At 41.0% G+C, this 21,637-nt stretch overlaps 4 protein-coding genes and 2 pseudogenes across 4 annotated transcripts; all 6 read left to right on the top strand.

The window, feature by feature from the left end:
• The first annotated feature begins 1,119 nt into the window (after window positions 1-1,119).
• On the top strand, window positions 1,120-1,932 carry LOC130535319 (olfactory receptor 52J3-like). Its single transcript, XM_057050312.1, has 2 exons — window positions 1,120-1,401; window positions 1,483-1,932. Exons 1-2 carry the CDS (start codon window positions 1,120-1,122, stop codon window positions 1,930-1,932), a joined length of 732 nt encoding a protein of 243 aa, XP_056906292.1.
• A 1,198-nt stretch (window positions 1,933-3,130) lies between these two features.
• LOC130535060 (olfactory receptor 1-like) lies at window positions 3,131-6,353 on the top strand (annotated as a pseudogene).
• Window positions 6,354-7,232: 879 nt separating this feature from the next.
• LOC130534932 (olfactory receptor 24-like) lies at window positions 7,233-8,170 on the top strand (annotated as a pseudogene).
• A 2,700-nt stretch (window positions 8,171-10,870) lies between these two features.
• On the top strand, window positions 10,871-11,818 carry LOC130534931 (olfactory receptor 52D1-like). The gene has a single exon (XM_057049617.1). It carries the CDS (start codon window positions 10,871-10,873, stop codon window positions 11,816-11,818), a length of 948 nt encoding a protein of 315 aa, XP_056905597.1.
• Window positions 11,819-16,918: 5,100 nt separating this feature from the next.
• LOC130534930 (olfactory receptor 52E8-like) lies at window positions 16,919-17,884 on the top strand. Its single transcript, XM_057049615.1, has one exon. It carries the CDS (start codon window positions 16,919-16,921, stop codon window positions 17,882-17,884), a length of 966 nt encoding a protein of 321 aa, XP_056905595.1.
• A 547-nt stretch (window positions 17,885-18,431) lies between these two features.
• On the top strand, window positions 18,432-19,850 carry LOC130535061 (olfactory receptor 52E8-like). The gene has a single exon (XM_057049881.1). It carries the CDS (start codon window positions 18,891-18,893, stop codon window positions 19,848-19,850), a length of 960 nt encoding a protein of 319 aa, XP_056905861.1. The 5' UTR covers window positions 18,432-18,890.
• Window positions 19,851-21,637: the final 1,787 nt, after the last annotated feature.

Below are 21,637 nucleotides of genomic sequence, written 5' to 3'. Positions count from 1 at the left end.
TTATTCTTTTATCATGAATTTGAGTGCAGCCATGGTAACAGAGTACATTAATCAGACATAATCGATCTAAGTTAAGGGTATACCTGTTTACTAAAAATTACTGTCTATGCTATATTTGAAGATTTATTACGGGCATACATTGAATTTAATTTGCAGTTTCAGCCACTGCTGTAAAAACACTGTGTTATTTAAGAACTCTTATTATTTAATGTTATTTTTTGATGGTTTAGGGTCTCCATAAATCTGAGATAAAGAGCTTTAGTTTAATGTTAAAAGTTCCGCCTTTTTAGGTTGATTTTTAGACAGAAATAGAGGATTTTTTTCAATAACCACTAAACTTTGCATCTAAAAGTTAAGCATGGCTAACAACATAAACAAGTTTTATATTTTTTTATGTTTATGTTACTACAATTTGTCTTTATATCTACATTTGTCAATATTTAGTCTCTCTCTGGTGGTCGTAATGTTGCCTGATCAGCATAAATGATGGAGTATGACAAATATTTCATATAAAATTATGTTTCCGTGGGGGTCATATGTCAGATACTTCAATTGTTCACATATTTTTATTCATTGTTATCAAAAAAAATCCAACTCTGTGTGTCGTTGTGGAATGTTACTATAAATTATGGTGGAATCAAAAGTTTAGCTTTAATTTTCACTTTCATTTGTCCTTTCTCACATTATCTTTCCTCTTTCTTCAAAACTGTAGCCAGTTTATTTTCATCCATTGAAAAAATAAGTGAAACTCGTCACAGAAGAGGTCAAACTTTTGAGCCATCATCTCCTAATCAACTGTGCGGAACCAGTGATGGACCCAGGGGGCAAAAGGTGACATCACTGGGTTATTGTTACCGGTTATGGTACCAATAAATACAGCGTGTGGCCAGTCGCCACTCCACCCTCTCTGGGTGGTCCTGTGTGTGTTTAAGATCTTGACTGAAGTTCCAACAGTTATGTTTCAGCCTCTCTTCTCCTCTCATATGAGACAGAATGGAAAACAGATCGTTCGGCCTGAGCTCTGAGTTAACGCTGGACACATTTCTGATCCCGCCGCAAGGGAAGTATCTCATCTTTTTTCTCGGCGTGACCATTTATTGTTTTGGAGTTTTTTGCAACATGACCTTGCTGACCTTGATCATTCTGCAGAGGAATCTCCACAAGCCCATGTACTTCATCCTGTTCAGTCTGCCCCTCAATGACCTGATCGGCATCACCGCGATGCTGCCCAAAGTGCTGTCAGACATCGTTATGGAGACCAACAGGGTTCACTATGGACTCTGTGTCTTCCAAGCCTTCATACTCCACATGTACGGAGGGGGGATTCTCTTTATTCTCGCAGCCATGTCCTTCGATCGTTATGTTGCCATCTGCATGCCGTTGCACTACAACACCATCATGGTACCTAGAGTTGTTGTCTTCATCATTTCCTTAGTCTGGGGGGTGGATTTCAGCCTGATTCTGTTATTGTTCGTTTTGCAGATGAGGCTCCCCCGCTGCAAATCTGTCATTATGAATGTCTTCTGTGATAACCCGTCGCTGCTGAAGCTCACATGCGCGAACACTACTATCAATAATGTCGTGGGGTTGTTTAACACGGCTGTCATTCAGGCCGTCAGCCTGTCCGTGCAGGCCTTTTCCTACGTGAAGATACTGATCGCGTGCATGGTCTCACGCAGGTCAGAGGCCAAGATGAAGGCCATCAACACATGCCTCGCCCAGCTGATGATTCTGGCCATCTTTGAGTTTGTCGGCACCTTCACTATTTTATCCCACAGGTTCAACACCGTGTCGACCGACCTGCAGAAGATCATGGGCATGCTGATATTTCTCATACCGCCGCTGCTCAATCCCATAGTTTATGGACTGTACACGGGTGAAATCCGAAACGCTCTCCTGAGGATCATCAAAAAGAGGAGCATTTCTGTCTGAATGTTTCACGCGCTATCACACTTCACCCACCCTCGCGTGTTGGTGCGCATTTGTGTCTTTGTACGGCAGAAAAATAATGAAATGATTTCCCTGTCAGAGATTTGTTGTACCCAAGATTTGTCGCTGTCAAACACATCTGGATTGAGCTGTAGATACAGCTGTTGTGATACTCGGCTTGTTTTTCTCTGTCTCCACAAACACGTCACGTTCAGGCCAACACAAATGCGTACATGTGCTCCTTCCATCCTGAACTCATTGTCACGACTGTTTTCTGTGCTTTCCCCACTTTCTGAAGCTGCCAGGACCTGCGGCCTGTAACTCGCCCATAATAATCTGGTTTTCTGCAGATTTCTGGTTTCATTCCTGCGATGTGATTTTATATGTTCCTGTTTGAAATATATCCAAAAATACCATATCTTCAGATATACCACGTATGTGTGTGTTTTATAGAAACAAATCAAATATTAATAAATTGGGATTGTAACTGAACGTTCTGTGACTCTGATCCCCCAATTTTAGCTGCAAGAATTAAATGCTGACATGAAAAGGGTCCCGTATAATGATGGTCTGGTGTTGATGTGCCTGTTCATCTGTTGTTCATTAAAGACCATTGAATGAAAAAACAGCCCTTTGATTGATTTTTTTCTACACTATTTTGGTATGAAACTTTTTGAGGTTTATATCTGAATATCTGACACATTTAATCAGCTGAATCAGACCAAGGAGACAAAGTTAGTTTCAATGTGTAAAAATATATTAAAAATATGAACCCATCTTTTTCTCTCTTTTTGTTGGTGCTATTCAAATTGAGAGAACTGCTCGTGTCATCACTCTGTGATGTTTGTGAGAGTCAAACCTCTAAAAATAAGACTGAATAAACTGGAGCTGTATTAGGTTAGTAATGCAGATATTGTTATAGCATCAAAGACAAGAGACTGACATCAATGTTAATTTACTGTTATGTTCATTTAGTTTTGGAAATCAGGCCGACGCATTGGCATTTATCACTGAAGTTTTTTTTGGATGCAACTGTGGAATTTAGTTGGCTCAGCAGAGAGCCCTGCGTAGATGATTTATTTCATCTATTTTATTTGTGCTGTGGTTTCACAGTCGGCCGTTGTTTCTTAAGCTCCCGATTGGTGATTAAAAGAAAAGTTCAGTTCATTCTTTGAGGTGTTACAGGCTGTGTCATGACATCACACTGAATGTCAGTGCACTCTTGGGCAATGCCACAGGGTGCCCTGGTGCCTATATAAGGCAGAGTCATTTGCATTGTGTCTTATAGGAAGTGTCACCATAGTTGAGGTGAGATATGCAACACTGTTGATTCACTGAAGTTGTGATTTCATTTTTTCTTTTTTTTTCCCCAGCTCGCTGCTCTTTGGATGACATTAGTTGGCAGCCTGCGGAACGGAGGATTCAAAAGTGTGCCGTGCAGCATTATAGTGTGCGGTACTGAGAAGTGATGTATGCAAATATCTCGTTGCCTGTTAGCATGGTGCAGCTGGAAAATCTGAACCTCCCGCATATTTACGTCTACCCAACGCTCATCATTACAACTCTGTTATATATGGTGACGATGTTCTGTAATATGATGGTTTTGTTGGCTATTGCCTGTTGCAAAGAGCTGCACCAGCCCATGTTCATCCTGCTGTTCAGCCTTCCCATCAGTGACATGATAGGCACCACAGCTTTTTTGCCACAGCTTCTTTGGAGCATCGTGACACAGTACAGGAGCATCCCCTACACTGCATGCATCACTCAGGCTTTCCTCATCCACATGTATGGCACGGGCAACCTGTTGATCTTGAGCGTCATGGCGTATGACAGATATATTGCCATCTGTTTTCCTTTGAGGTACAATGAAATTATGAGTCCTTTAACCTTGGTTAAAATGATTCTTTCGGTGTGGATAGTAACTATCTCAGTCATTGCGACAATATTTTTATTGCACAGACAGTACGAAATCTGCAGGACAAACATTGTGGATTTTTACTGTAACAATCCATCATTGCTAAAAATAATGTGTGGGGAAACCACCGTGAGCAGCTACTATGGATTAGTGTTCATATTCCTAATCCAAGGAGTACCTCTGGTAATAATGATGTACACATACGCACAGATCTTGTATGTATGTATTATGACCAATAACGCTGATGCACGACAAAAAGCCATTCAAACATGCAGCTCACATTTGGTCGTTTACCTGTTCCTGCAAGTCAATACCTTGGTTACACTGATGGCTCACCGCAATGGCAAAGTGTCCCCTACTATAAGGAGGGCTCTCGGTGTGTCAATTTTAATATTCCCACCACTCTTGGACCCAATTATATATGGCCTTAGAGTCCAGAAACTCAAAATGGGCATTAAAATGCTTCTAAAAAGAAATGTCTTCCTCCAGTAGGGGTCTGTTCTGTAGTGGCTGTACTTTACTTTACAGTTTGCTTTAATGTTTTTTAAATATAGAAACCTGTTTATCTTGACTGTAATTTACTGTAATTTTCTGTACTGCTCAAATATAAACATGCTTTAAACTGATGAATAAAATAGTAATAAAGGAAAATGTGCTTATTATTGTATTTTTATGGGCTATCATGACATTGTTGTTGCCTGTATCAGGCCAGTGGCAACAGTTGCTATGTAATATTTGGCTCCTTTTTCTTTCTGTCTGTGATAATGAGAAACTCAGTGAAGGATGACAGAGATGTTGTGGAGAATAAGCTGGAGTGAGCCTGGGCTGAGAACATTTTAAACTCTTTTCATTTTTATGTGTTTATATATGGGATTCATCTCACCTGTCATTTTCCTGTTTGCATTAACACATACAGGTGATGCATTTAGTGAAGCGATGGTGTTATTTCTGGGGGATTTTACTCATGATGGCTCACAGCAATGATGCAATCTCAAGTTTAAAAAAAACACTTTCAGCAGTTTATGCAGGTTTGCTGGTTCTCCCTTCCTGACAGGAACCAGGAACTCGGGAGCTTCCTGGATCCAGTGAAAACAAACGAAAGCTTTTGCCCAGAATTCATCAGAGTCAGGAGACATTAAACCATCATCCTGAATGGAAGAATTCCAACAGGTTGTGTTTTGACCACTTCTTCACGCCTCTTCATGCTTACTCCACAACATGCTCGTATTGGGTTGAACCTCTTTTGCCTCTGCAGCTGCCTCAGTTTTTATGTGGCATAGATTCAACGGAGATTTTGGTTCATTTTGACCCGATAACTGTCACAGCTGCGGGCAACCCCGCCCAAGTCCTAGTTTGCCCCGCGCACCTGTGGCACATCTGCACCGTGACGAGCCCCCTTCTTAGTTCCCGGAGTTACGCTGCCTCCCTGCCAGATTGACCTCAGTGATTCTCATGACTCTCCAGCGTTGTCCTGCTCACCTGTCTGCCTGGTCTCGACCCTGCCTGTCCCCAACGATTCGATCCTGCCTGCTTGTTATTGTTCGTTTTGCAGATGAGGCTCCCCCGCTGCAAATCTGTCATTATGAATGTCTTCTGTGATAACCCATCGCTGCTGAAGCTCACATGCGTGAACACGACTATCAATAATGTCGTGGGGTTGTTTAACACGGCTGTCATTCAGGCCGTCAGCCTGTCCGTGCAGGCCTTTTCCTACGTGAAGATACTGATCGCGTGCATGGTCTCACGCAGGTCAGAGGCCAAGATGAAGGCCATCAACACATGCGCTCGCCCAGCTGATGATTCTGGCCATCTTTGAGTTTGTCGCCACCTTCACTATTTTATCCCACAGGTTCAACACCGTGTCGGCCGACCTGCAGAAGATCATGGGCATGCTGATATTTCTCATACCGCCGCTGCTCAATCCCATAGTTTATGGGCTGTACACGGGTGAAATCCGAAACGCTCCCCTGAGGATCATCAAAAAGAGGAGCATTTCTGTCTGAATGTTTCACGCTCTATCACACTTCACCCACCCTCGCGTGTCGTGCGCATTTGTGTCTTTGTACGGCAGAAAAATAATGAAATGATTTCCCTGTCAGAGATTTGTTATACCCAAGATTTGTCGCTGTCAAACACATCTGGATTGAGCTGTAGATACAGCTGTTGTGATACTCGGCTTGTTTTTCTCTGTCTCCACAAACACGTCACGTTCAGGCCAACACAAATGCGTACATGTGCTCCTTCCATCTTTAACTCATTGTCACGACTGTTTTCTGTGCTTTCCCCACTTTCTGAAGCTGCCAGGACCTGCGGCCTGTAACTCGCCCATAATAATCTGGTTTTCTGCAGATTTCTGGTTTCATTCCTGCGATGTGATTTTATATGTTGAAATATATCCAAAAATACTGTATCTTTGTGTGTATGTTTTATAGAAATGAATCAAATATTAAAGTTGGGATTATAACTGAACGTTCTGTGAATCTGATCCCCCGATTTTAGCTGCAAGAATTAAATGCTGACATGAAAATGGTCCCGTATAATGATGGTCTGGTGTTGATGTGCCTGTTCATCTGTTGTTCATTAAAGACCATTGAATGAAAAAACAGCCCTTTGATTGATTTTTTTCTACACTATTTTGGTATGAAACTTTTTGAGGTTTATATCTGAATATCTGACACATTTAATCAGCTGAATCAGACCAAGGAGACAAAGTTAGTTTCAATGTGTAAAAATATATTAAAAATATGAACCCATCTTTTTCTCTCTTTTTGTTGTTGCTATTCAAATTGAGAGAACTGCTCGTGTCATCACTCTGTGATGTTTGTGAGAGCCAAACCTCTAAAAATAAGACTGAATAAACTGGAGCTGTATTAAGTTAGTAATGCAGATATTGTTATAGCATCAAAGACAAGAGACTGATATCAATGTTAATTTACTGTTATGTTCATTTAGTTTGGCATTTAGTTAGGCATTTATCACTGAAGTTTTTTCTGGATGCAACTGTGGAACTTAGTTGGCTCAGCAGAGGGCCCTGAGGCCGTTGTTTCTTAAGTTCCCGATTGGTGATTAAAAGAAAAGTTCAGTTCATTCTTTGAGGTGTTACAGGCTGTGTCATGACATCACACTGAATGTCAGTGCACTCTTGGGCAATGCCACAGGGTGCCCTGGTGCCTATATAAGGCAGAGTCATTTGCATTGTGTCTTATAGGAAGTGTCACCATAGTTGAGGTGAGATATGCAACACTGTTGATTCACTGAAGTTGTGATTTCATTTTTTCTTTTTTTTTCCCCAGCTCGCTTCTCTTTGGATGACCTTAGTTGGCAGCCTGTGGAACGGGGTATTCAAAAATGTGTCGTGCAGCATTATAGTGTGCGGTACTGAGAAGTGATGTATGCAAATATCTCGTTGCCTGTTAGCATGGTGCAGCTGGAAAATCTGAACCTCCCGCATATTTACGTCTACCCAACGCTCATCATTGCAATCTGTTATATATGGTGACGATGTTCTGTAATATGATGGTTTTGTTGGCTATTGCCTGTTGCAAAGAGCTGCACCAGCCCATGTTCATCCTGCTGTTCAACCTTCCCATCAGTGACATGATAGGCACCACAGCTTTTTTGCCACAGCTTCTTTGGAGCATCGTGACACAGTACAGGAGCATCCCCTACACTGCATGCATCACTCAGGCTTTCCTCATCCACATGTATGGCACGGGCAACCTGTTGATCTTGAGCATCATGGCGTATGACAGATATATTGCCATCTGTTTTCCTTTGAGGTACAATGAAATTATGAGTCCTTTAACCTTGGTTAAAATGATTCTTTTGGTGTGGATAGTAACTATCTCAGTCATTGCGACAATATTTTTATTGCACAGACAGTACGAAATCTGCAGGACAAACATTGTGGATTTTTACTGTAACAATCCATCATTGCTAAAAATAATGTGTGGGGAAACCACCGTGAGCAGCAACTATGGATTAATGACCATATTCCTAATCCAAGGAGTACCTCTGGTAATAATGATGTACACATACGCACAGATCTTGTATGTATGTATTGTGACCAATAACGCCGATGCACGACAAAAAGCCATTCAAACATGCAGCTCACATTTGTTCGTTTACCTGTTCCTGCAAGTCAATACCTTGGTTACACTGATGGCTCACCGCAATGGCAAAGTGTCCCCTACTATAAGGAGGGCTCTCGGTGTGTCAATTTTAATATTCCCACCACTCTTGGACCCAATTATATATGGCCTTAGAGTCCAGAAACTCAAAATGGGCATTAAAATGCTTCTAAAAAGAAATGTCTTCCTCAAGTAGGGGTATGTTCTGTAGTGGCTGTACTTTACTTGACAGTTTGCTTTAATGTTTTTTAAATATAGAAACCTGTTTATCTTGACTGTAATTTTCTGTACCACATAAACATGCTTTAAACTGGATGAATAAAATAGTAAAAAATAAATAATAAAGGAAAATGTGCTTATTATTGCATTTTTATGGGCTATCATGACATTGTTGTTGCCTGTATCAGGCCAGTGGCAACAGTTGCTATGTAATATTTGGCTCCTTTTTCTTTCTGTCTGTGATAATGAGAAACTCAGTGAAGGATGACAGAGATGTTGTGGAGAATAAGCTGGAGTGAGCCTGGGCTGAGAACATTTTAAACTCTTTTTATTTTTATGTGTTTATATATGGGATTCATCTCACCTGTCATTTTCCTGTTTGCATTAACACATACAGGTGATGCATTTAGTGAAGCAATGGTGTTTTCTGGGGGATTTTACTCATGATGGCTCACAGCAATGATGCAATCTCAAGTTTAAAAAAAACACTTTCAGCAGTTTATGCAGGTTTGCTGGTTCTCCCTTCCTGACAGGAACCGGGAACTCGGGAGCTTCCTGGATCCAGTGAAAACAAACAAAAGTCAGGAGACATTAAACCATCATCCTGAATGGAAGAATTCCAACAGGTTGTGTTTTGACCACTTCTTCACGCCTCTTCATGCTTGGCAAATCTGCACCGTAACGAGCCCCCTTCTTAGTTCCCGGAGTTACGCTGCCTCCCTGCCAGATTGACCTCAGTGATTCTCATGACTCTCCAGCGTTTTCCTGCTTGCCTGTCTGCCTGGTCTCGATGGTTCAATCCTGCCCGCTTCCCTGGGAATCCTGTCTGCCTTCTGTTCCTGTAAATAAAACTGTGTTCAACCGAACTCTGGTGTCACTCTGGGGTTCTCATCTGGTCCCTGACAGATAACATTAAGATTAAGATTAAGATTAAGATTAAGATTAAGATGTACTTTATTCATCCCCGTAGGGAAATTGAATTGTAGTAGCAACCTATGCAAAGTATAGAAACAATAAATAAATACAACTAAGATTAGAACGTTATAAGCATATATACAGCATATATTATAAGTATATATATATACATATTATAAGCATTATATGCATATATATGCTTTTAAGCATTATAAGCATATATACATAAATATAGAATAAAATAGAATAAAATTACAAGATAAACATTACACAATTATTGTTGAGTAGGTTTGGGTGAATTATAGAGTTTAATGGCAGACGGCAGGAATGACTTCCTGTAGCGTTCCTTAGAGCAGCGAGGCTGCAGGAGTCTGCTGCTGAAGCTGCTCCTCAGTTTGTCCACTGTGTTATGGAGGGGGTGGGAGGGATTGTCCATGATTGTCCGCAGTTTCAACACCATCCTGTCCCTCACCACCTCGTCCAAGTTTGCAAGTATAAATCCAACAACAGACCCTGCCTTTTTAATGAGTTTGTTGAGTCTGTTGGCATCCTTTGCTTTAATGCCTGCACCCCAGCACACCACAGCAAAGAAGATGGTGCTAGCCATGACAGACTGGTAGAACATGTGGAGCATCCTGCTGCAAACACTGAAGGACCTGAGTCTCCTGAGGAAATAGTCTGCTCATGGCCTTCTTGTCATTAAACATCACACAGTAGCTGCCAAAGTCCATGATGCAAATCTGTCTGTCAAGTTGATCGGTTGGTTTGAGGTGTGTTTTGAGATCCTGTTCAAGAAACTTCTTTGAGAAGATTTGATACACAACTACTGGAAGTAGCCATCTGAAAACCTGCACACTATGGAAGGATGGGCATAGTCAGTAACGTGGCGACCCACGGAGAGGGATGGGGAGCACATTCAGTGTTTCCTGGTCCTGGTAAATGGCAAAGGCAGCGCTTGGTGGGGTCTTCTGCTGCTCTCGCCCATCTGTTGGTATTGTGTGTTCGCTGGTGCTCTTCTGTTAATCACCGTTCGCTGTTTTATCAGCTCAAAACCAGTCTGCTCAGTCTCCTCTGACCTCTGATGTCCTTGGTTTACATTTTCCCATCATCCTCTGTAAACCCTGGAGATGGCCCGGCAGAGCGAGTGGAGCAAAGTCAGATAAATCACTCTGGCGCTCGGTTCGAAGGGCAGCAGGTCGCCCTGATTATGTCTCTGTGCCTAATTGGCTGATTAGATATTTGCATTAACCCACATGTGTGCCTAATAAAGTGGCAGCTGAACACAATTGAGATCTTACTAGACAATCTTTTTATAGTATAAAATACAAAAAAACAAACAAACAAATCAACAGGAACCCACAGACACGCCTGAGTTTAATTCTAATTCTTCCATGTGTTTAATGATCAATACAAACGTTAACGGGTGGGTCCCACGAGAGCCTGCTGTGAACTTTTTGACAAGACCGCAGGGAGAATCCGTGCAAAAAAATCTGTAGTATAAATCTGCCAGTCCTTCTCCACAGCTTACCAGGTTTGTTCAGACGCATCATTGATCTGGTCCATTTGCTGGTTTTTTTAATATATTGACTCAGTTTCTTGATTAAATTTTCACATTTCCTGAACTTGAATGGACGCGGGCACGCTTTAAATTGGTAAGTGCTGCCAGTCAGCTCTGAAGATTCAATGATACTGTAATGTCGTCTCTTTAAAGCTGACCTCTCACTTATTTTTCAACAGTTCAGCACTGAAGAGCAGGAAAGAAATGGATGACCTGTACAACATCTCATCTGTTCTGGAGCTGAGAAGCTTTAATTTGCCTCCTGAAGCCGTCTTTCCTGCGTTTCTATTTGCCACATTGAGCTACATGGTCATCCTCTTCTGCAACCTTGTCCTGATTTCTGTGATTGTACTGAACAAATCGTTGCATCAGCCCATGTATATGATCCTGCTGAACCTCCCTGTCAATGACCTTATAGGCTCCTCAGCACTCTTCCTGCAGGTCATTAAGGACATCCTGACCAAAAGCCGGACCATCCACTACTCATCTTGTGTCACTCAGGCTTTTTTTATTCACATTTATGCAGGCGGGACGGTCTTCATTTTGACCGCCATGGCCTATGACAGGTACATTGCCATATGTAACCCCTTAAAATACAACACAATCATGACTCACGCTCATATTTTCAGAATAATCACATGTCTGTGGCTGACTAATGTAGCACTCATGAGCGTGCTCTTCTTTCTGCTGCTGCGTTTACCTCGCTGTCGGTCTGTGCTGACACACCCCTACTGCGACCAGCCGAGTCTGCTGGCTCTGGTCTGCGCCGATGTAACCGTCAACAACATTTACGGCCTTCTCACGGTTGCCCTCACACAAGTCATAGCCAACGTCATCATCATGTACACCTATCTGCAGATCCTGGTGGCCTGTTTTAGGTCCAAGCAGCCCGACACCAAACACAAAGCTCTCCAGACATGTGCCACGCATCTGATAGTCTTCCTCCTCTTAGAGTGCCTTGGCCTTTTCACCATCATATCGTACAGGCTGAAGGACATTTCTCCTCATTTGCGAAAATTCATGGGGATGTCGACGTTAATTTTCCCCCCAACGCTAAATCCAATCATTTACGGTCTGAAAACAAAAGAAATCAGAGATAAACTTGAAAGCTTTTGTAGAAACAAATGCAATTTATCAATTTCCAGTAGATAGTTAGTTTCCAGTAGTTTTTCTCCCGCAGTTTCATTTGCTCTGAAAGCTTTTCTTTAATCATGTGTATGAAATGTCCACATGCTCACACATTATTGAATGAGTGCTTCCCGAATTTGTGATGCACCGTGCATGAAAATCAAGTCATTTCCATTTTTAGTCTTTGAATACATCTGTCACTGTTTGTTTAAGAGTTTTTGTTTCAGAAGCTCTGCCATCTGGTTTTCACAAACAAGTAACCTTTTTTTTAAAGAAAAATATTGTCTGTTTGCATCTCTGTAGGAAAATGTGAATAAATGACTGATTAAATTATGGATGATCTAAATTTTTGTACATTTTGTAAAATGTCACCTATTTGATATATGATCATTTTTATGCCCTAATGTTTCACTGTCAGTGAGACAGTAAAAAGAAGCCAAGATGGAGATAATGCTCCTCTTATTTCATGTATGTAAATATCTAAACTTGCTGGAAATTTAAATACACTCATGATAAGATCATACTCATTTATCACTATTATATTACCATTATTATAGGAAAAAAATAGGATTGCCCTTTATTTTTCCTTAATTTCTTTCTGTATTCACAGCCTAAAGGCAACAGGGGGAGCCTTTGGAACACAGTTAAACAATCTTCGACAAAGGAAACAAATTTATTGACTATTTTCTCAACACAGTTCATGTTCATGATCATGTGCGCTTTACTGCCCTCATGTGGCTGCTCACTATAAAAGGATATTGTAATAGCGCTACGCAAAACTAAGACAACTTTATATAATAAAATATTTAGCTCTGCTTATCTTTATCTATTTATGTCGTGGCTATTCAAACCTACAGATCTGTAATGTAATCTCTGTATAAATGGCACAGACACAGAGTGAGTTTATAACACTAAATTTAAATAAATTTTATATGTGCTGGGTGTTTTACATTCAATTTGCATCCAAATTCCCTTCAGTATTGATAAAAAAAATAATAGTTTAGACGGTGCTTTCACTGTGTTAAAATATTACTTTTAACACAGTTTAATGACAATAAAAGTGAGGAAAATATTTTAGGGAACAGTTAAAGGTTAAAGGTGAGTTCACCATGTGATCCAACCTCTGTAAATTCCCTCCTTATCATGTCTTTCGGTGTGTTTGACCTCCAAAAGCTTGGATTCACTCCTACCACATCTGTGGTGAGATGATCTAATCCTGGACAGTGTTAAGTGTTGATCCAACAGATACGGGATGTCCCAGAGGTGCCTGAATGGTTTCACGTCTAGGGAACAGATGGGCCTGGCAATAGATCTGCGTCTTTGTTATCCAGGAACTGCTGACCCACTCCAGCCACCTGAGGTCAGGCGCTGACATGCAGCTGGAGGAGACTGCAGACTGCATGAGGGCCGTGTGCTCCTCCAGGGATGTCCCTCTTCATGCTGGAGGATGTTGCAGACAGACCTGTCAATTCTGGTGTTCTCCATGAGCACACGCAACATTTGTGTGTGTGTGTGTGTGTGTGTGTGTGTGTGTGTGTGTGTGTGTGTGTGTGTGTGTGGTGGGCCCTCATGCCGCCATCATGGAGTCTGCTTGGACAGAAAGATGCACATGGTGTCCTGCTGGAAACAATCAAGTCGGAGCCGATAGCGCCACTGCTGCTGGTTTGGTGGCCTCCTATCCCCCTATCACCTGTCTCCTGTTATTTCCACCACACTCTTTGCCCCATTCTTTTTTGAAACAGCGTATGATCAGACCTTTTATTTCAATGGGAAATGACTAAATCTGAAGATGAGTAAATATTTGCTCAGTACTAAAGTGCTCAACTTCACCAAGCAACTATAACTCTAAATTTTCTGAGAGCTGCACCCCTCATGGACGTCATGTAAGCCCTTTTACTTGATGGCTATTGATGTTGAAATGTCATTTTAAGTAAATCATTGTTGTCATTCATGCTGGTGATGTGCGTGTTGTTTTGATTGTTTTATGTTGATGATGCAAGACAGAAAGGTTCAAGCCATCAGGGCCAGTTCTCCCACTGAGCCTTGCTGCTCTAACCAAGGGATGACAATTCGCTGTTGTCATCCATTATATCAGAAACGTTTGGCTACTGTTTCCCTCATTAGTGTAACGACTTGTTTGTTTTCAGAGTGCGACGAATGAGTGACGTACCGCCCTCGTTTCCCTGGAGAGACCCCTTCCTCAGTGCTGCCTCCTGTAATGAACCTCACAGGGTTTGGCAACAGCGCAGTAAACAACCAATATGGCCATTTTCTTTTGTAATCTTTGAGTTTGTGAAAGTCTTCAGTCACTCAAAAAGTCTCTTTGAATGCCAAACGGCCTCGTTTTTCACTTTTTCACAGGATATCGCTGAGTATAAATGACATCGTTTGAATAAATCAGTGATTTGGAAGAGTTGGAAACTGATTAAGTAAATAGAGCCAAAGAAACAAGCATAACACAGAAAAGGGAAACTAATTCTCAGTTAAAAAGAGTCAAATCTCAGCATCAACAGGAAACACTGAGGCTTAAGTTTAAAATCCCAACCTGGACTGAGGGTCCGACGGGCCTCCTTCATCATCAGGTTCAGCCAAATCTGTTTTTAATTTTGGGGTGAGATGTGCGTATGTGGGGTCATTGTGTGTGTTCATGCATCATGAGGACCAAAATACACTTTTCATCAGCAAAGGGAGGACATTTTTGCTGGTCCTCACAGCATCGAAGGGCTGTTTGAGGGTTGACTTGTTTTTAGGTTTGAGGTTAAAGTTGGTTGTTAGAGTGATGGTCAGTGTTAGCGTTGCTGTGTGGCAATCAGTTGTGTTGCTTAGGATGAGGATAATGGTAAGGAGAGAGTCCTCATAAATGTGTGTGTGTGATTTTCCTTTTTTCTTCTATTTTTATAGATGCTAAATTATGAGGACCAAATAAAGAGAACTGCAACTGAGGATAGTTGCTGAACGTAAGGATATTTTGGCTGGACCTCACTCCTAAGGGCAATTAAAACAGAAATCAAAAAAATCAAATCAACTTTATTTATATAGCATCTGTTACAATCCAAATTGTCTATAGGCACTTTACAGGGGGAGGGGGGGGGGGGGGGGGGGCAGATAGAGAAGAGAATAGATTGAAGATTTAGATTTAAGTGATGCAAATGCATTAATTACAAGCTATCAATATAAGAGCTGAAGTGATAAAGAAGAAGTGATAAATGCGTTGTTTTCACACACACACACACACACACACACACACACACACACACACACACACAATAAATATTTAAAATAAATATGTCAATTGGGATGTTTGCTTAGTTTAAGCAGCGACAGGTATTTTTAGCTTTTGTAAAGAAACATATGGTAATGTCGTTTGTAGAATTATTGGCCACATTTGGATTTTATCTAACATTTTTAATCTCTTTCTCCTTCTACTTCTCTGGGCGAAAGAGGGGGCTGTTACATTTTACCGGTAGGCGGCAGCATTGGTATTATTACAAACTTTGATAGCGTATTTCTCAATGGGAGACCTGGTTCTTTTACCCCATTTATATCTTAACCATCCAAATGTTAGTGCTTAAGATGAAAATACAATACTTATGGAGAAAAGAATGAAAAATCTGTATTTAATTGGACGTTTTCCTTCTTTTTACTAGTTTCATTTGTTCCCCTGTATATTTAAATTCAATGATAAACGCAACCACAACTGCAGGTAAGATTTGTTTCAGCTTTAGTGTCTTCCTGGATTTTTTCCATTACTCTCATTGTCACAGACAGAGTAAATAACATTAAAAGAACAGATCTTACAAGAACAGGTTAAAACACAGACAAAACAACAATTAAAAAGTTTTCCATCAGAGACAAAGATCGTTGTTTGTTTTCAGTGACCGAAGAAGCACTAATGAGTTCCAAGAGGTTGATGGTAAAAGTCTCTTGTCAATAAGTCTCACATGTGTGATTAAGACATGCAGGTGATGAAAAACCTCCCTGTGCTCCTCTGTGAATTGTCCCCACAAATAAGCTTTATAGAAGTTGGTTTAAAATGTTACATATTACAGTTTTCAGTGGTATCTGTCACTTTTTTGTTGCACTAAACCACAAAATCCAGAGTTTTTTTTGTTTTGTTTTTTTTAATTTGCTTATTTGTAACATCATACAGATTAATATAGTATTAAAATAATAATAAAATGAAACATTTTGGAAATACTAAACAATCTTTATTATTGATTTTGATTCAAACATTTGAAAATCTATGAATTGCATGCATCAAATCATGGAAATTCAGCAAATACTCCTGATTACAAATTAACATTAATACTCCTGCCAGGAACAGAGAAACTCTGAGGGCAGGAAAAAGGAAATTTAGTGGTTTTGCTGTTTAAAATGCTGGTGCATGCTCACATTCAAGATTCCATGATTAAACACCAGGGATATTAACACACCTTTCCAAGTATCAGTTGTACGCTTCAGGGATTTATTGTTGATGTGACTCCCAGAAGGTTTATAATGCATTAGCATTATTAAATTATTGAATCCTCACCTGTTGTTCTTTATGCAGCCTGATAATATACAAATATTATTCTGTCTTTCCTTAAAACAGGGTGCAGAATAAGGGATCCCCATTACTGGCAAGGCTGGAGGCCTTCTCTCTCCCAGGATCCTCTGTATTATCTTGGTTTTCCTTCACTGTGCAACTCAAAAGTCCTTTATTGTGTTTAGATGAGTATTTTGTTATCTGATTTTTAAAAAGTTGTTATAAAAAAAAAAAAAGTTGAAAAAGTTTTAAAAAGTTCCATGTATTTTTTTGAGATTGATAAAGCTGTAATCAGATGACGTGACGTGACACGTTTGCCCCTTGTTGGGGACGATCCCTGGAGGTTGTGCGGGGTCAAGCGTGACGCTGTAGCTGATATTAAGAGCTGCTGCAACCGGCTTTTAATCAGTGCGATGATCGTAAGCCCTCGCCTGCAGCTGCTTTGTTGTGTGTGTTGTTGGCGTCTTATTTTATCAGGTTTCTAGTTGTAACGTGAACTGAGCAACTGATATACTGAAATGAAAGAATGCGTTTAATTCAAAGGCACTGGAGCAATAATTAATCTAATTCTTTTTTGCCGATTTTGCCTGAAACTGATCATGATCGACAATGTCACAGGGACAGAAAGCTTCTTTATTCTGGGCTTCCCCGGACTTGCCCCCGAGTACTACAGGCCTGTGTCAGCTCTCTTCCTGATCATCTACCTTGTTATAGCGTTCGGGAACGTTTTCATTTTAACCTTCGTCATGTGTCAGAAGTCCCTCCAGAAGCCCATGTATCTGGTCTTTTGCCACCTGGCTCTGATCGACCTGACGTTCAGCACCGTGACCATCCCGAAGATCATATCGAAATATTGGTTCAGCGGCGGCGACATTTCGTTTTACGGCTGTTTTGCTCAAATGTTCTTTGTCCATTATTTAGGATCGGTGACCTCTTTCATCCTGCTCGTAATGGCCCTGGACCGATTCATTTCAATCTGTTTTCCGCTGCGCTACACAGCCCTCGTCTCCAAAAAGGTCATATCGGCACTCTGCGGCATCGCCTGGTTCATACCCGTGTCTCTGCTGGTGGCTGTTATCGTCCAAGCCCTCGCTTTGCCTTACTGCAAGTCAAACGTCATCGTTCAGTGCTTCTGTGACCACATCTCCATTACTAACCTAGCGTGTGGCGAGGGGGTTCAAAGCGTCCGGGTCGGCACTCTCTGCATCGCCCTCTTATGTCTTCTGCTTCCTCTCACATTCATTGTGTTTTCTTATGTCACCATCATCGTGGTCATTGCGAAGATGTCCAGCACCGCGGGGCGCAGGAAGACCTTGTCGACCTGCACGCCGCAGTTGTTCGTCACCTGTCTCTTCTACCTGCCCAGGTGCTTCGTTTATGTGGCGAACACGGTGGGTTTCTACTTCAGCATAGACGTTCGCATTTTACTGACCCTGCTCTACAGTCTGGTCCCTCCGGCCGTCAACCCCTTCATTTATTGCTTCAAAACTCAGGACATCAAGAAGATCTTGATGAAAAAGCTGAGAAACACTGGATTTGGGATGAAGGTGAACATTTACTCCTAGGAATATACTGACAATTCCAGTCTGGATTCGTCTGCAGCCTCTTTGTTTCCTAATGAGCCTGAAGAATCTGTGACATTTTGTCAATTTCACTTATTATTGGGGGTTTTTTAATGGTGGTTTTAAACATTGTTTTTTATCCTCTGCAAGAGTGTTTTATATCTACTGGAAGTGAAGCAGATCAGTGAGGTGTGATCACATACTGCACATGTGTCCCTCTGTCATGTTTAATGTGTGTTTTCCCTTTAAGTTCCATAATACACAATAAACCAATGGTTCAACATCTGTAATGACATGAACGTACGTGATGATTTGAGGGGTCAAAGGTCACGATGAAAACTTCACACGTACTTTTAATAAGTATAAGTCAGTGGACTAATTTGTGACATTAATTAAGAGTAGTCTAAAGTATCAATCATGTAAAATCCCACAGCCATCCCAAATATCTTCCCCATGAACAGTATCAGTCTGTCAATCTCTCATCTCTCGTTCTAAACTCAAATCAAATTCTAATTCTCAAAATGACAGAGGTGCTGGGCTCGCTCACACACACACACACACACCTTTATGTAAAATATGAATTAATACAGATTCAATTAATATGTTAATTAATAACAGGTTATTAATTTAAATACATGAGTTAAAGGAGGTTCTCTCTGATGATTTGTAGACATGGACAACATTTCATCATTTAATGAGAACTGCTATAAAATATTATTAATGCCATCGTCCCATCTAAAGAGCAGCTCCAAGAAAATATATGTAGAACATTTTAATGAGTCCAGGAAGTGCTCCTACACAGATGTGATATGATGTTGCTGTAAGTTGGCCTCTTTTGGGACTGTAAGCATCAGGGATTTACCCATAAAAATATAAGATGAAGGCGATGGGCTTACATTAGGAGGTGCTAGGATCATTCCGTTCGATTGGTCCGAAGCATCATTTTACGGTTTCCTGAGTCAGGTTTTTAAGCTTTATGCAGTAAAGTCTGTTTTGTATTCAGGCGGTCATGTCGCTCACGAATGTAACCAGGATACAATATTTCTACATCGTCGGATTTCCGGGACTGTCACCAGACTATTACGGTCATGTTTCTGCCGCGCTTTTCCTAGTTTTATCCGCCATCGTTGTGGGGAATGTTTTCATCTTAGTCTTCGTTAAATGTGAGCGGTCGCTCCACAAGCCCACCTACCTGATCTTTTGCCACTTGGCGTCGACAGACTTGCTGTTCGGTTTGGTGACCCTGCCCAAAATAATATCCAAGTACTGGTTCGGCGACAGCCTTATCTCATTCGGCGGCTGCTTCGTGCAGATGTATTTTGTTCACTTTTTAGGAGCGACGCACTCGTTCGTCCTGATGGTGATGGCGCTGGATCGCTTCATTGCCGTCTGCGCGCCGCTGCGTTACACAGTTTTCATCACCAGCACCACTGTTTCGGTGCTTTGCGGGATATCTTGGTTTATGCCGATGTCGTGGATGGTGGGTATCGTCTTACACGCTCTCAGCCTCCCGTACTGCCGTTCTAACATCATTGTACAGTGCTACTGCGACCACATAGCCATAACGGCACTTGGATGTGAAAACGTCCGGGATGTTCAGGTGGTTGCCTTCGGTCTGGCTATGTTCAGTTTGCTGGTGCCGCTGAGTTGCATCATCCTCTCTTACCTGCTAATCATCGCAGTCGTGATCCGAATGTCTGACTCCAGCAGCCGCATCAGGACTCTGTCCACGTGCACGCCTCAGCTTCTGATCACGTGTCTGTATTACATGCCTCGATGCTTCGTGTACCTGGCAAACAACTTGGGCTTCACCTTCAGCGTCCCCATTCGCATCGTAGTTGTCATGATGTACAGTCTTATACCCGCCGCCATCAACCCACTCATATACTGTTTCAAAACCAAGGACATCAAGGAGAGTCTGAAAAAGAAAATTTTCAGCAGGATTAGTACAAACCTGAAACCTGGATAAGATGCAAAATCAGCACCGAATGCAGGGAAAAGTCTTCTGATGAGATCAAAAGTTCTCTTTGGCTGCTCTAAATGTGTGAAAACTGCCCGTTTTAGACATCACCTGCTGATAATGTGGTAACTGTCAGTACCCCCAGAATGACTTTAGGTCAAATTGTCTCTTTTTATTTTTACAAAATGAATATGTAATTAAAGTAAAAACTAAAAATCTAACATTTTAAATAGGTGATGCAGAAATATATATGTACCTAAAGAATTATTGTGAGGGAGGTAAATAATTAAGCATTTACTTATGTATGTACTGTTATGTGAAGAGACATTACTGTGTAAGGGTTTCATCGTTGTGATTGTTTCCATTTATTCATTTTCCTGGGATCTATTCCAGCATTCACTGGGAGAGAGGCAGGATGACATCCTGGATGGATGGAAACAACTGTTACGTCCCAAAGAAAATGCAAATCGGCCCAAAAATGATGTTTCACAACTGCTGCAGAGGCCTGCATTCACTGAGACACACACTGACTCGGGGGAACACACTGATGCCACCATGCTCACCCGCTGTTCCACAGGACAGTGAGATGAAGATTTCACCTCAACAGCTTCAACTACTGCAGTTAAATTGTGAAGAATGTTAGCTAGTGTCCCTGCAAATTACTGCTCTTTCTTAAAGACATCTCTGTAATAAACTCTCAACCACATAAAAGTCATATAATTTGGTATCTAATGTCTGTGGCAGCAAGTTTTATGTGTCCTATTCAACCCAATAATGGATTTTAAGTCTCTTATCATTCTTTATCCTCAGTGTAATGTTCAGCTTTTTATTTGTAAATTATTTAAGTTTCTTTTGGCATCTAATAAAACTAAACTACACAGAAAGACATTGCCTGACTTGATTTATTAAATAATTATTGAAACCTAAGATTTTAAAGAATGTGCATAATGAAAGACAAATTTAACCATTACTGAAATGTAACTGAGGCCTAAAGGACTGCTTTTTTCTTCCCACTGAAGATAAATTCTAGAATATCTTGGTTTGGGTTTTATTACGATTTATGACACATGAGCATGGGCGGAGAGAGTCGCATATGTCAGAAGGGTCACACTTTGGTCTCTCTCTTGGTTCCATTGATATTGATCATTTTTTCATACCCCTCCATACCGCTCTCTCATTACGACAGGCGTCACAAAGTTCCGTCCACGTGCGTGCCGCAGATCACGGACATTTGCCTCTGTTACGTGCCTAAGTGTTTCATTTACGTCACCTCTAACATGGGCGAGGCCTGCACCATCATCACCACCGTGTACAGTCTGATCCCCGCCATGCTCGATCCGCTCATATACTGTTAAGATGAAGGAGATCAAAGAAATGTTGATGAGGAGATTCTGAATGGGGAAATACATTTTTGGTAAATACTTGTGTTTATCACGCATTTAAAGTTGATCATCATTGCATTACAAATGAATTAGAAACTATATCGGCCTCTAAAATTCAGAGGCCTTTTACTGTGAGGCATCTGATTCGTGTTTGTGCCTTTTTTTGCAACTCACATATACATTCTTAAATCTTGTTGATGGATCTATTTATTTATCACAGTTGATTAATTTCTGTTCATTCCTGAGTGCTAATAAGCAAACTGGATGTGAAAAGTTTAAAGTTAACATGTTTACAAATGCGTCCCGAACTCTGTAAGCAAGACTTTTTATTGAATTTAGTGAATATCAACATGTATTGAGTCTCACTGCATGTAATTTCATGTAAATAGTGTTCTCCATTCATAATATTACATT

Source organism: Takifugu flavidus, chromosome 12 (genome assembly GCF_003711565.1).
Source record: "Takifugu flavidus isolate HTHZ2018 chromosome 12, ASM371156v2, whole genome shotgun sequence".
NCBI lineage: Eukaryota > Metazoa > Chordata > Actinopteri > Tetraodontiformes > Tetraodontidae > Takifugu > Takifugu flavidus.
The sequence above is the reverse complement of the archived record's forward strand: the minus strand, read 5'-3'. Positions and strand labels throughout refer to the sequence as shown.

Excerpts from the sequence above, each read along its gene's own strand:
- LOC130534930 (XM_057049615.1), top strand. The coding sequence starts at position 16,919 with ATGATCGACAATGTCACAGGGACAGAAAGCTTCTTTATTCTGGGCTTC.
- LOC130535061 (XM_057049881.1), top strand. The coding sequence starts at position 18,891 with ATGTCGCTCACGAATGTAACCAGGATACAATATTTCTACATCGTCGGA.
- LOC130535319 (XM_057050312.1), top strand. The coding sequence starts at position 1,120 with ATGACCTTGCTGACCTTGATCATTCTGCAGAGGAATCTCCACAAGCCC. Across the intron at positions 1,402-1,482 it reads TGCACTACAACACCATCATG|ATGAGGCTCCCCCGCTGCAA; the intron begins GTACCTAGAGTT and ends TTCGTTTTGCAG.
- LOC130534931 (XM_057049617.1), top strand. The coding sequence starts at position 10,871 with ATGGATGACCTGTACAACATCTCATCTGTTCTGGAGCTGAGAAGCTTT.